At 59.6% G+C, this 14,405-nt stretch overlaps 1 protein-coding gene across 1 annotated transcript in view; it reads right to left on the bottom strand.

Moving 5' to 3' along the window:
- LOC111170349 (protein sidekick-1) overlaps nucleotides 1-14,405 on the bottom strand; it is an 85,736-nt gene that overhangs the window by 59,865 nt on the left and 11,466 nt on the right. Inside the window, exons 5-7 of the mRNA XM_089895465.1 lie at nucleotides 13,977-14,047; nucleotides 3,316-3,451; nucleotides 1,973-2,032 (exon numbers count right to left, since the gene is read on the bottom strand). Of these exons, the coding sequence (XP_089751591.1) occupies nucleotides 1,973-2,032; nucleotides 3,316-3,451; nucleotides 13,977-14,047 (267 nt within the window). The remainder of the gene's footprint in view (nucleotides 1-1,972; nucleotides 2,033-3,315; nucleotides 3,452-13,976; nucleotides 14,048-14,405) is intronic.

Genomic DNA, 14,405 nt, shown 5'->3' with positions numbered 1-14,405 from the left:
TAGAAAACTCCCTCCATGAGCCACGCTGAGGGACCAGTGCCCCTTGAGAAGATGCGGGGGAAGAGCTCTTTCTTGCAGAGAGAGGTCTGCGAGGGGCCTGCCACCCTCTGTCCCGGCATTAGTGACACTCGTGAGGCAAAGACGCAACCCATCCTGCACTCAGGGGAAGGCGGCAGCAGGCTCGTCTTCTGAGGGAAAGAAGCTAGGACACAGGGCCTGACCCGGGCTTGCCTTTTGGTCCAGAATCTCTCCGTAAGCGTAGGAACCGACGGAGTGAGACCCTGGCCCAGTAGGGCAGGCAGAACCTTGACCGCCTTCAAGGGAGGGCCTGGAGGTCGGATCCACTGCACCTCTGCTGAGCTAGCCGCTCGCTGGGAGGCACGATTTGCAGGAACCATGCACCCAGGTGGTCCGGCACGCACCTGGGGCCTCGGGAAGGCCACGCAACGGGGAGAACCTTCCAGAATGTTTTGGCTTAGAGGTCAGCTGCTCTCATCACGTTGGCTAGTACGGAGCTCATGCCTGGCTACGGGGCCTGGGCGAGGTGTCTGGAGTCACATGTCACTTTCTTCCCAGGACATGGCCACTAAAACCTCAAAGGCCTCGGTTTGCCGATATGTGTACATTTCATGGTCAAGGTTCTGTCCACGTGGTCCAGCCGTGCTGCCAGACAAACAACTAGGCTTCATCTCAACCCCGGGACTCGTGTGGACCGGGAATCCACAGAGACACACCAGAGTGGACGCTGCTGCGTGGTCGGGGCCGCCCCTCCCGCACTGCATAACCATGATTGGAGGGCCTGGACGAGACCCCGGGAGGGAGCCCTCCTCACTGGGGCCGGGCCTGCACTGGACCCTTCACCTGGCTGCTCGGGGAGGTCACATCTGGGGGAGCACCCGGCCCAGGAGGGACTTGGCGGAGAGACAAGGAAACAACCAGGGAGCGATGGGTGGGGGGGGTGAGCGAGCACACGACGGATGGACGGACAAGGTGACGCTTGGGGAGGTGGGACAGCTCTGTGAGCCCCGCCCCGGCTGCCAGGCTGGTCACCTGGCCCAGGTGGTGGCAGGATGAAAGGGCACGGGCTGGCAGCCAGTGCCCGCACACCTGGGGCCGGGGGAGGGCCGGCTTCCCCTCCCCCATTTATCCTCTTTCTAATCCAGCCACTTCTCTGTGCTGAAGTGAATCGCATCGGGGCCCCTTAGCCTTGCACTTAGTTGCTGAAACCCATCCCCAGACAGGAATCCGAGGGGAAGCAGTTTGGTTAAAGAGGAATGGAGGACGGATGGATAAATAAATGGGATGTGTGCATTCAGTGGACTGTCCCTCAACCTTGAGAAGGAAGGAGACCCTGACGCTACAGCACGGATGAAACTAGAAGTGAACCCAGCAGACACAGGGACCAACGCTGCGCGATTCCACTTCTGTGAGGTCCCCCCCGGAGGAGCCAGGGTCACAGAGATGGAAAGTAGGGGGTGGGGGCCAGGGCTGGGGGAGGGGACGGGGCATCCGTGTTTCATGGGGACAGAGTCTCAGTCTGGGAAGATGAGAAAGTTCTGGAGACGGACGGTGGGGATGGTTGCCCAACAGTGTGAATGCGCTTAATGCCCCGGAACCGGACCCTTAAAAATGGTGAAGACAGCAATTGTGTGTTATGTGTATTTTACCACAATAAGAAAGGGGCTTAAAAAATACGTCCAAGGAGCCAGAGAGGAGATCTGCCCACTCTGCCTTTCCTCCTGTCCCAAACTCGAAGACCAGCTGCCGGTACCCCACACTCCCAGCCTCTGCTTCTAGAAGTTTCCTTTCCTGTCTCCCTGGTGGTCCCGGCATACTGCAAAGCAGTGTTTGAGGGGGAACCCCAGAAACGAGAGCCACGAATCCACGCTGCTTCCACTGGGCCCCGGAGAGGCCACGCGGCGCCGCCTGGCTGCTCGAGGTCACGCCGCCACACGAGGGCGCTGCCACTTACGTATTAGCTCGTATGTCGTTAACGTGGAGCTGCTGTTCACGGTCTGGAAGCTGCTCTGGGCTGTTAGGGGCAAGCAGAGCAGAAAGGCGGTCAGCGCGCAGGGAGCAGCTCTCGCGTGACGGGCTGCGGGCGCGGAGCCGGGGCCTGGCCGGGAAGCCTCTCCACCCCCCGCGTGGCGGGGTCCGCTCGCCGGGGCCCCCGCACTGCCTGGAGAACCTGCCAGGCCCCCTGGCCCGCGAGGGGGTGGCGTGTGCTCACCCCTCAGGTTAAACGGGTCAAGTTCACATCTGGCGCGGGGTAGCAAAAGCAGCACAGGGGGAGATGGAGGTTGGCGTCTCCCGGGCAACGCCTCGTTGAGCTACCTGTGCTCAGGTGGAGCACCGGGCTGAAGGGGACGAGCAGACGGCACACAGGGGCCAGGAGCACAGACCCCACTGCACCCTCTCATTCCACGGATGTGATTTTGTGACACAGCCCAGGGAGACGCTCGCTGCGGTCTGGACATCAGCAAGGGACACCCGGGGTGATGCTGAGACTGGGGCTCACGACTGAGCCAGTCCTCCTGGCGGGGCCGGGGCCGAGCTGCAGCCCCGAGGCCCCAAAAGGCGGGCTGGGGAGGGAGCACGGAAGCTGCCCATAGCACACGTGAGCCTCGCCGAGACGCGGGGCCCAAGCAGGCCTCGGCAGAGCAGGCCCCGGCTCCCCGGCCGGCCTGCCCCAACGCCGGCGTGCAGGGGTTAAGGCTCAAGTATCTCCTCTGACAGTGTGTGGGACGCCAGGAAGAGAGTGGGGGGGAGCGCGGCGGCCTGCCCAGCAGCTCCAGAGCTTCCTGGAAGGCTGCTGGAAGGACTGCCAAAGTCCGCGGAGGGGTCTGGCGGGGTGCAGGCGAGCAGACAGATGAGCCGGGACAGAAGGCGGGGCTCCCTGCAGCCGCCCCGGCGCACCCCAAACCTGCTCCACTTGGGGCAGCCCTGCGCGGCACATGCCGCGCGCTGGCCGCTGACCCCTGGCCCACCCGAGCCCCTGCCGCCCTGCTTGTCCACCCGTACCGAGCTGCGCTGAGCCCTGCGTCCCCCGCTTCCCGTCACATCCTCGGTGACGCCCTTTTACCCCGACAGTCACCTCAGATGGCTCCTCCTCCGGGCAGCCTCCCCGGTCCCCCACCGGCCAGGGGTCTCTGCTCACGGTACCTCGCCACGCCCTGGGCCGTGCGCACCGGCGGTGGGAGGGGGCAGAGCCGCACCTCCTCCAGCCCCCGTGGCCCAGGCCTGGGGGGACGGATGCACTGTGGTCACAGAAACCTCCCTGCTGCCGGGCCCGTGCAGGGGGAGGAGAGGGCTCACCTGTGAGCTCGGCCCGCAGAGCGGAGGGGGTCTTGAGCGTCTTGGACTCAGTGGCCGAGGCCGCCTCGTACTCTAGTTCCCGGTAGTAGATCCTGTATCCCTGCAGGAGGCCGTTCAGGCTCTCGTCCCTCGGGGGCTGCAAAGACACCACAGTCAGGGGACCTGGATTCACGTGTGGCCGCCTGGCTAGGAGGGATTCACCAGTCCACACGGAGGGCCCTCAGCAGTTTGCAAGGAAACAGGCAGGTGTCACACTGATGAGGGAACTCGGGGACAGAGCCTGCTGTGCGGCTGTTTCCCCGGAGCCTGGGGCTCCTGGTGCCGGTGAGTGCGGCACGGGCGTCTCATCCACGTCCAGCCCAAACCCCCGAGCCCCAGGGCTGAGGCCGGAGACCATGGCCCAGGTCACAGACGGGCGAGGAAGCTGCCCGTAGTGGGCCAACCCAGGACCTGAAGGGAGCCGGGGGTGTGGCCTGGCTCTGCATCGTCCACTGCTGGCCCCACCCCGTCCCCTCAGTCCCTGTCCCTTCTGTCCACCCAGGCTGTGGCCGTCTCACTGGGACCCTCACTGACCCCTCCGCGTGTCCGGTCACCCCCACTCTGCCCGACTCAGGCGCAGGCTGGAACCCACACCTCCCTCTTCCGTGTCAGCGCGTGACAGCGGGGCTCGTCTGACTCTTAAGAACCTGGTGGAAGCCAGGTGACGGGTAGCTCGGTGACGAGGCTTAGCTCGAGGGAGAATGTGAGCCCCGTAAGTGTAAGCCCAGGACCCGTGCAAACCCACACTGGGTGCAGGATCTGGTCAGGCAGGGCCCAGCCGGCTGTCCCTTTCCCTGTGGCTGACAGATCTGTCAGGAGAAGAAAGGTCGTCTCGTTCCACACGGAATCCCAGTGAGGCCGCAGCACCACCCTGGTCTGAGGGGCTTTGGGCTCCAGTTTCCCCTCTGGGATCCTCAGCGAGTAAAGGATCAAACCTCCCAAACTGTGACCAGACAGACGGGCCGAGAGCATGCCCGTGATCCCTGGCTGGAGGGGTCACGAGGCCTTGCCCGGGGACAGGGACGCTCCCTGGATTCCTGTGACTCTACAAGGCCACTGCCTAAGTGATGCCACTGCGCCTTGGTACACAGCATCCTGGTGCCTGAATGGAGGCCACAGCTTTGGTAGGAAAGCCCCTCTGTTGTTGGTTGAACTGTGTCCCCCCAAGAGATATGCTGACATCCTAGCCCCGGGTACCTGTGGACGTGAGACCTTGTCTGGAAACAGGGTCTCTGCAGATGTAATCAAGTTAGGAAGCGGTCACACACTGGTAGGGAGGCCCTGAGGAAATGACTGGCTTCTTGGAGGGCAACTCCATTTTATTTGTCTAAGTCTTTAATGCACTTGCCTTTTAATCCAGCAGTTACACGTCTGGAAATCGATGCTACACAAACATTTGCAGGTGTGCAGTCCTGAGTCCTACAAATACAAGCTCGGGACTAACCCCCCCCCCCAAAAAAAAAACCCAACGCCTAAACCAATCCTCTCTGGGTCTTTCCAATGACACGAAGACAACAGGACGACCTTCCAGCTTGAAGGGCACTGACAGCAAAATTGCTTGCAAACATAATCGCAGACTTTGGACTCGTGAACACCATCGGGCATTATAATAGCTAATTCACACAGGCACCTAAATGTTCAGCGTGATGGATCTATGAAGACAAAGCACATTTTAGGAGGCAATATACAATCTAGCAATTATTTGACAAATGCTGAGACTATAAAAAGACCCAAAGATTCTCATAAGATGAGGACATTTGGACACAGGGAGGCCGTCATGTGGAGGCACAGGCAGAAGTTGGAGGGATGCGTCTAGAAGCCAAGGAGCACCAAGGACTGCTGTGGCCACCAGAAGCTGGGGAGAGGCAGGCAGGGTGCCTCCCTGTGTCTTCAGAGTTAACCGACACCTTGATCTTGGACTCTGGCCTTCAGAACTGTGGGAGAGTAGATCCCTGTTGTGCTAAGGCGCCCAGTTTGCGGTGACCTGTCACGGCAGCCCCAGGACACCCGCATGCTTTGCTGTCCAAACTCTCACCCTTCAATCCTAGTCTCTGAACCCAGGCGCCATGAGGACCTGGATGTTCAGATGAGTCCGTTTCTCCGTGACTTCTTGCTACTTAGTCCCAAACCCAGGAACCAAGTGGATGTGGACAGTGCAGGCCCCTCTGCTCCCCACACTCTCCAGCAGGACAGTGCAGACAGCAAGGGTAGCTCCCGAGACACAGGGGGCCCTGCACACGCTCGCGCACGTGCCAGAGTCACCGCGTTGTCACCGGCGAGAGCTGCCGCATGCTCCCTCGAGCCCGGGCGCTGCACTGCGGCTCTGCGGCAGCCCTGACGTCCTCACGGTGCCTCCCGGGTCCTCGGTGACGCCCTCGCCTCATGACAAGCACCTCGGCAGGTCATTTTCCCCATCAGACGCAGACACGCGTGCCTGGGAAACTTGAGTGGACTCGCCACGTGGACGATCCACGCGTGTCCATCTTGTTGGAGGAGCCCAGCAAATCCAATCAAACGGCAGTCCTCCTGGCTGAGGGGCGACAGACCCCAGCGTGAGCTCGGGGCAGAGAGCCACCAGGAGGGCCGTGGCGGAGCCGCCAATGGCCCCGAGCACGTCTCCTTGAGGAGCCTGTCCAGGCTCCGCCCACCGGGGCCGGCTGCTGGGCACGTGTGGGCCCTGGCACCAGACCCTCCGCGGGTGCACGGGGAGCTGTGTCTCCGGGGCAGGACTGTTCTCCGGGAGGGGCTGTTTCCGTTTGCCTCCCGACCTTTCTCAGCCACCACACCCAGCACAGAGGACCTGGGGGCTGGCTCGCCTCCAGCCCCTTCCCTTCTGGTTCCAGTCGCCTTAGCAGGACCCTGGGGCCCCCTCTGAACGCTGCGGACTGTCAGGCCAGAACCGTAAAACCAGAGCCCAGGGACTTCCAGGTCAGGTGAGTCTCCCCTGTTGTGCTTTTCCCTCAAAGGGTTGCCGGATGTAGCCAATGCAAACACCGGGCACCCAGTTGAATTTGAATCTCAGAACCATCATCGATGTGAAGTTTACGTTAACGGGACACGGGCGGGCTACAGGCGCACCTCGTTTTACTGCACTTCACAGATACTGTGTTTCTTACAAATTGAAGGTCTGTGGCAGCCCTGAGTCAAGCAAGTCTGTCCGCGCCGTGTTCCAACAGTGTTTGCTCACTTCATGTCTCTGGGGCACGTTGTGGTAATTCTCACAACAGCTAAAGCTCTTTCATTATTGTTGCGTTTGTTAGGGTGGCCTTTGGTGTCACTACTAGGACTCACTGAAGGCTCAGATGGTGGTTAGCATTTTCTAGCAATAAAGTATTTTTCATTCAATCAAGTACATTGTCTTGTCTCGACATACTGCTATCGCACACTTAACAGACTACGGTATAGTGTAAACGTCACTTTTACACGCACTGAGAAACCAAAGAAGGCATGTGATTCACTTTATTGCCAGAACCTCTTCATTGCGGTGGTCTGGAACCAGACGCCCAACATTTCCAAGGTGTGACCGCTGCCGCCCCTTTGCCTGAGTGCCGGCCACCGACACCCACAGGTGGAAATGTCTTTAAAATCAACTCATAGTCACAGAGTTAATGACATGAAAGGCAAGGTGGACCAGCGCAGACCTGGTGTCTCCTGGATGGCGGGTGTGGACAGGCGACCAGCAGGGCACACAGGGTCCCTGGGACACACGCCTGTCCGTCCGGCCCCGGTGGCTGAACCACGACCTTGACCACTTTCTCCAGCGTTGGGCCCTCTGTCCTCTCCCTCAGCAGTTCCCAAAACGAAGCCCAAACCGACAGAGAGCGAGGAACTCGGGAAGCTGAGTGCTCTCAGGAAAGGAGGTGAGAACAGGGTGAAGCCCGGGGGTCTGACCGGGGGGCAGGAGAGAGGCTCTGTTTCTTGCTATGGTTTTTATTTTATTTTACTAAATTTTGTCCTTTTCTTTCTTACCAGTTTTGATGGACAAAACCTCAGTGTTGGAGACGCGGAAGCATCCCTGTGAGAGGGCCCATCACCGGGCGTCCTGGGATGTCCCTCTGCTTTCTCTCCAGCCGGCCCAGGCTTTGGGCTCCTGTCCTGGTTGCTGTCCCACTCTGAGGACTGCAGCGTTTCAGATCCTTCCCTTAATACAGGGCGTTGCTGACGTGTTGTTTGTTTCTTTTTTCCCAGATTTCTCCCTTTAGAGTTCACATAATTGTCTTCAGAATCGCTTTTAGGGTTTTTACTTTGTACCACCCTCCCCTATTTGAAAATTGGTTCCGTGTGGTAAAGGCAGACACCGTTCAGCGTTTAACGCTAATTGATGCCAGAGACAGGGTCGGTGCTAATGCCTTACAACAGGGGCTGAGACGCAAATCGCGTGTGTGTTTGTGCGCGCGCAACACACGCACATCTATTCATAAGGACGGAAGGCGGCAATCTGCCACGTCAACTCTAGTCCTGTTCTCTTATTGGCTACAGTGGAGACAAATTACAATCCTTATTCTGTAGGGCTCCCTTCAAACACAACTCTTATAGCATGTGCCAGAACGTTTATTTCACCCCCTTCTTTAAAAAATGCAACGGATGGAAAAGTTGGAAAAGTCTACGTGTAAGAATAAAAGGAGAGACGTTTCTCCACCCAACACCTAAGTTGTACAGAGAAGGTCCAGGGCACAGCGATGCATTCTCCATGGCCCTTTGCCGACTAAGGCCGAGCAATTCCAGGGCCTCTGACTCTGGGGACCCCAGGTTGCTCACAGATGTGGCCCCTGGGGGAGGGGGGAGGCCTGGACCCCACAAATCCCCCCGCAGTGGAGGCACGAGGCTGAGGCCCAGCAGGTGGTCGGCGGAGCTCCTGTGCTGCAGGGGGGACCTGCCTGCACCGCCGAGCCCTGCGCCACCACCGGGGAGCACAGCGCTCGCCCCAGCCCTGTCTTCCAGCGCTGACCCGCTCAGCAGGTCGATGACACGTCCTGAGTTATGACACACGAAGTGCCAGAAAGGGAGGGCTCGCCGCAGACTGGAGCATCAGAGAGAAACGCATGGGGCACGCAGCCGCGGAGCTGGGGCTCGCGGGAGGAGGGGCTTTGATGGGGGAGAAAAGGCAGCCCACCTAGTGGAGGTGCAGGGATGGGCGGGGCTCAGGCGGCAGTGTGGGGGGGCGGTGTCACCAGGAGCAGCTGGCCAGGGCATCGATCGGCACCGAGCCAGGACAGGCTGGGTCCCGCCCCGTTGTCCGCATGGGCGGCCCTCCCAGGCCCATCTGGAGCTGAACTCTAGGAGACGGGCCTGAACGGAGAGTCCTCAAGTCCACGGGAGCCTGTTAATCGGGAAGATGCCCGGGTACGAGAGACAAGACCCGGGGGCTTTTGCTTCCCCTCTCCTGGGAGACTGTGCCCCGCATCCAGGCTCATATGCGGCACCGGCTGCGCACCCAGGGAGGCCCGGTCCACCCAGATGACGCCAGTGTCCTGCATGAGAGTCCCAGGGCATCGTTGCTGAGGAGGAGGTGGGAAGGGAGAGGTGGTGATGATGAGAAATCCCGGGCTTCCCTCTCTGGGGTCTGAGCTGAAGACAGGCAGGTGGGCAGAGCTGTCTCAAGTCCCAGCCCAGCAATGTCACCCTGGTCACCTTCCAGGCCTCTACACAGGCCCAGATTACGGTCATGGCAGCTGCAGGCACCCAGACCCCAGCAGGGGGCCTGCAAAGGCCCAGGCCTGACCCTACAGACACACAGGCCTGAGGTGGGATGACAGTGAGAGAAACTGACTTTCAGGGAGTGGGGAGCTTGGGAGGAATGGGAAGGACTGGATTCAACTCACCCAAAATATCAAACAGGCAGGATGCTGGGAGTTTGCGAAAATAACAACGTCCTCCCTGGGGACCAAACGTGGCTCTGGAACCAGCGGCAAACACCCGGTCCCCAGCCTGCGTCCACACCTGGGTGGGGTGGGGTGCGGGGGACGGGGGAAGGGACAGAGGCTGCCAATCCCAGGCTCAAACCCTTCCAGCCGAGGAGGAGAAGATGCGGCAGGGGTGTGAGGAGAGGCCGAGCCCCAAGTCCCAGGCACACCTGCTGCAGCTGCGGGCAGGTCCACATCTGGCCGCACCAGAAACCGCGCCCCCCGTGATGCCCTCCCAGCAGGAGCCGTACCAGCCCGGGGAGGAGGAGCAGGTGGTCGCACAGCCTGGAGGGCGGCCTCTCTGAAGGCCTCACTCGGTGAGGCTCTCGTGACCCACGGCGACGCACAAGACCTGCCTGCCTTCGCGGGATCCTGAACAGGGTGTAACCACACTTTCTATTCCTCGAGCTTGGAATAAACCATCTGTCATTTGTGAGAGGCCTCTGCGACTCTGGGTGTCCTGGGAGGTCCCGGTAGGGCAGCTCCACGTGACCCACAGAGAGTTCCAGAAGCAGTGGGCCCAGTTCAAGTCCTGGCTCTGCGATGGCCTTGCAGGGCAGGCTCAGGCTGGTGCACAACCTCTGGGGCTCAACCCCGTACCTGCTACATGTGGAAGCCGGCCTAGGTGGTCTCCAGGGGGTTTCTGAACAGAAGTCTCCCTTCGCACGTGCAGACCTTTCTCCCAGCCCTTGGCCCTGACGACGCGGTTCCTGTGATGTCTGATTTAGCACGTGCCCGTGGAGGCCGGGCCTTGTCTGTGTCGTGTTCGCTTCTATCTTCCCACAGCTGCTCTGCCAAGCCTGGGACACAGCAGGTGCTTAGTCAGCGCTGGTGGAGGTGCGCTGGGTTTGCTCAAGTGGAGGTGGCACCACCTCTGGCTGAATTCATCCTGGATCAGCCATCTGCACGGGCAGACGCTTGAAGGGACTGGGGTCCCCTCTAAAAACACCTTCACTCTGCCTTTTGCACGTCAGAAATTCTACCAGCAGGCTTTCTGGGGGTCCAGGGCAGTTCTTCAGTTTTCAAAGCCCCCGTTAAAATGCAGATGAGCTGGTCAGCGTGCCCTGGCCTTGACGGCCCACTCCAGCGGGCGGAGTGGGAAGGGAAGGGAACCGAGAGCTGGGGACGGCCGGGAGGATGAGGGCGGGCGTCTTGTAGGCGGCAGCGTTGAGCAGAGGAAAGGGCCCGGGTGGCGAGGGGGCAGGACTCCCACCACGAGCCTCAGTCCTGGCCGAGCACTCAGGGATGGGCTGGAGTCGGTGCAGCGGGCTTTCCCAGACCAGGCAGGTCTGGGGTGGGGAGGGTCCACATGGAGTCTGAGGCCTCACGGCGAGAATGAGACAGAGCTGGAACTCAGCTGCTGTCGTCCTGAGGCCTGAGACCATGACTTCCCATGACTTCTGTTTCCTGGAGCACAGAACAGGGATTCCCTCTGACGCCTGTGAGATTAAGTCCCGATGGTGCAGTGGAGCACGGGAGGCCCTAGAGAACCCGGCTCCATCGTGCCTTCCCTTGAAACGCAGCACCAAAGCCCAGTAGCCTTTGCTCCGGCTGTGCGTGATGTTTGTATAGTTGCCTCCCCGCCTTTTACTGGGGGAGTGAGGCAGGAGATAGATGGGCCCCAGGCTGAGCAGCTGGAGTGTGTCCCCTGTGGGGGGACAAGGGCAGAGAGAAGCTGAGCCCTGCCCAGGTAAAAGATAAAGAGACCACGTATTTCTCATTCTTGAGGTCAAGGAGACCTGCCCCGACTACACATGTGCAGAAAGGCCCCTTGGAGGTCAAAAGGGACGGGGTGCCACCCCACAGTAGGTGATGTCAACCTACCCGTAGGCCTCTTCACTAGAATCCATCTTGGCTAAGAGATGCGCGCGCACACATGGGAGGACTCCGAGATAAACCAAACACGGACCCAGAACCAGGCAAAGCAAGATGATTGGCTGAAGGAAACCCGGAAGAAATGCCCCATATAAGTGACTCAAACTACCATGAGGGCGCAACTCTCTCTCTGAGTCCACCCGTGTGAGTCTATTCACACATATCCTTTTTCCTCCTAATAAACACTTTACTTGTTTCACAACTTTCCATCTCTTTGTGGGAATTCATTTCTATAAAGCCGATGGGTCAGGGCCTTGTCCCTGGCCACTGGTCTAGTGGCTATAGGATTCAGGACTCTCACTGTTGCAACCTGACTTCAATCTCTGGCCGGAGAACTGAAATGCTGCTTCAGGCCGCCGCAGGCCGAGGCCACCTGAGATCAGGAGGACAGTTCATCCTGTCACCTCCCACCTCCCTCTGGCCAGAGTCAGTTGTTCCCCTCCGCTGGCTTCGCACTAATGCGTGTAGAGCTCAATGCACTAAATGGAATCTGTCCTGTTCGCCTCAAGGCGCTCAGCACTCCAAGCTGGAGCTGGTCCTCTGCAGACAACAGAGCACGTGGTGAGGGAAGCAACAAAGGCCAAGAGCTGTCCTGAAGAGGCCCCGCCGCCCTGCCCCCTCTGCCCAGGCAGCTGCAGCACTCCTCTTAGGAAGGCGTCCTGTACAGCGCTGAGTCCCCCCTCCCCCGAGTCCATCGCGCATGATGGGATCTGTCCCTTAGGACGTTCTCTTTCAAAATCCACTGCAGCCACACGAGGGGAAATGCCTTTGGGTGACAGACTGTGTGACCCGCTGGAGGTTTCAGAAGAGCCAGCTTAAACGTTGGGATCAATGCAGAGACGTGAATGCCCAGTATGAGCTGCACTCAGTGTGGACACAAAGCCACCACTGTCTAGAAGATACACGCAAATCCTTAGGAATGAAATCTGACGGACAAGCCCGTTCAAATGGGTCAACGGCCTGGACGTTACAGGCGGTGTTTGCGTTTTTAAACAAATTACAAAAACAAAAAAGTTTACAGGTGAAACATTTCATGTGGAATGCAAATCTATATTTAACCGTAGTTCCTTTGTTCTGCTCACTCTGATTTAGTAAATTACTCGTAATTTTAATTATACTTCAATTGCCCAGCAGTTGATGGGCATTTATTTCCACAGTGCATCTTACTGACCACCTCCTGTGCAGGCTTCCTGGAATTAGTTTGTTCTGCTGGGGTCTGAAGGGGGACAGCTGACACACACACGTGCCAAGCGCCTTTGGTGCGGCTCTCGCCACTTCACAGAGTGTTCTAACCGCAACTGAGGGCTTGCGGCCCGGTGGCCAGAGGCGGGATGGCCGGGCTGACAGCCAGCACCTCGCCCACAGCCATGTGTTCGGAGGCAATGAGGTGACATAGCCCCGAGCCGCCGCCTTCGCAGAAAAGGAGCTCCCCTAGTCCCTGGACAGACAGACCCCACGCCTACAGACAAAGCACAAACCTGGCCGAATCCAGCACAGCCCGAAGGACCTACCTGCTCTCGGTGGATCATGGTAGTGGAGGGCGGGAAACAGAAGTGCTTGGGACCCTGAATTTCCATTTTGAACGTTTCCCACCTCCCATCAGAGACCCTGATGGAAGTCAGGGCTGTAGAGGTCTAACGGGCCTTGGATCAGAGATCTTGCAGTGACGTCAGAGGTCACCTTTGACCTCCTGTTTTTATGCAGGAGGAAGCTGGAGCCAGAGAGGCCTCTGGGGATCAGAGTCACGCAATGACAAACTGGGGCCTGCAGACTGAGCCCAGGCCCTGGTCCTCTCCTGCCGCTCCCTGCCCCTTTCCGTCCCGCCCTTTCTTCCTGTGGCCGTGCAGTGCACCCGGCCAAGGTAAGCCCTCACCGCTCTCCAAGGCCACGTCCAGGCCATTCTCATGCCCACACAGACCACTCCCTGGACCCCCAGCCCACAGAGGCCACTCCTAGGCAGACCTCAGCTCCCCGTGGCTCTGAACCCAGACCACAGAGCCTGCCCTCTGTCTGCCCTCCCCACGGCCTGCTGGCTGTAGGCACTGCCCCCGCCCAGGACGGCAGCCCCCATTCTGGACTCAGGAACTTCCCTTGTTGGCCAGATGCTGTGCCCACGCTCATCACTGCCCTTGGCCCCTGCCCATGGGTCTGCGTGCCTGCCCGGCCCAGCTCCAGCCCTGCTCCTGAATTAGCCCCCCATGCCCTGGCTGGATACCTCGCCCTCCGCTGGGCTCGCCCTCGGGCAGGGCAGCCTTCCTTGGCAGTTCTGCCCCTCATTATTTCTGCCCTCAAGGCACCTCACTGTTAGCAAAAATGATCCAGAAGTGGAAATAAGGCCGAGAGGGCAGCAGGTCCTTTCAATGTTGTATTAGAGCACTGCTAACAGCTCACCAAGGGCTATTTGATTATTTAGGAGAAGGTTCCTTGGTTTGACTAAAGACCTGGAACTAACAAAGATACATGTCATCCTGTTGATGTTTTGTCTGGCTGGAAATAATTCCTGTACCATCGATAACCCAGTAGGACGTGAACCAGTCTTGCCACAGAAGCCTTGCTCCGTCTGCATCCTTCTCCAAAGCTCAGTCCGTCTGCGCTCTGGGCTCCCCCCTTGCCGTCCTGCTGGTCCCCTCAGTGCGCTGGGCACGAGTCCATTACGCCTGCCACGACAGTCCTGCGCTTCCCGTCTTGGAAGTTACACTCACCATTTCCCCGTACAGTGTGCAAGCCCGACTGGCGTGTCCCCTTTGTCCCACGCCACCCCGATCCGGGGCCCGGCAGGTGCCGGCTGACCACGCGGTCGCATGAACGGTTTTACCCAACCCCGTGGGATGCTGGGGCCCTTACCTGCCACTGGATCAGAACAGACGAGGTAGTGTGCGGCGTCACAGAGACAGAGCTCGGGGGCTCTCCCGGAACTGCAACACGAGAAAGAAGGCAAGGGTTAGGCGGCTCTGCCTGTGCTCGGTGGCTGCTTGGACCACAGCTCTCTCCCGCCCCGGTCAGGAGGCAGGGCCGGGCCCAGCCGCCGAGAGCCGGGGAAAGCTGGCCAGCCAGCATCCAGCCTCCCTCTTCCCTGGGGATGCCCTGCCCCCACCCGCCAGCCTGTGTCCAGGAGACAAGGAACCTAATCCTGGTCGGGCGATCACAGCTCACGTCCCTGACCTTCCCCCCCAGGCGGACCCCCAAGACAGTCACGCGAGTCTGGGTCTCTCCACGGGGAGCTGCTCACACCAGAGGAGGTGCCCGCAGAGCCCCTGCGCTTCCCAGATCTCC

This window comes from Delphinapterus leucas, chromosome 15 (genome assembly GCF_059928025.1).
Source record: "Delphinapterus leucas isolate spDelLeu-1000000601 "Yukka" chromosome 15, BTC_Dleu_Yukka2, whole genome shotgun sequence".
In the NCBI taxonomy this organism is placed as follows: domain Eukaryota; kingdom Metazoa; phylum Chordata; class Mammalia; order Artiodactyla; family Monodontidae; genus Delphinapterus; species Delphinapterus leucas.
The sequence above is the reverse complement of the archived record's forward strand: the minus strand, read 5'-3'. Positions and strand labels throughout refer to the sequence as shown.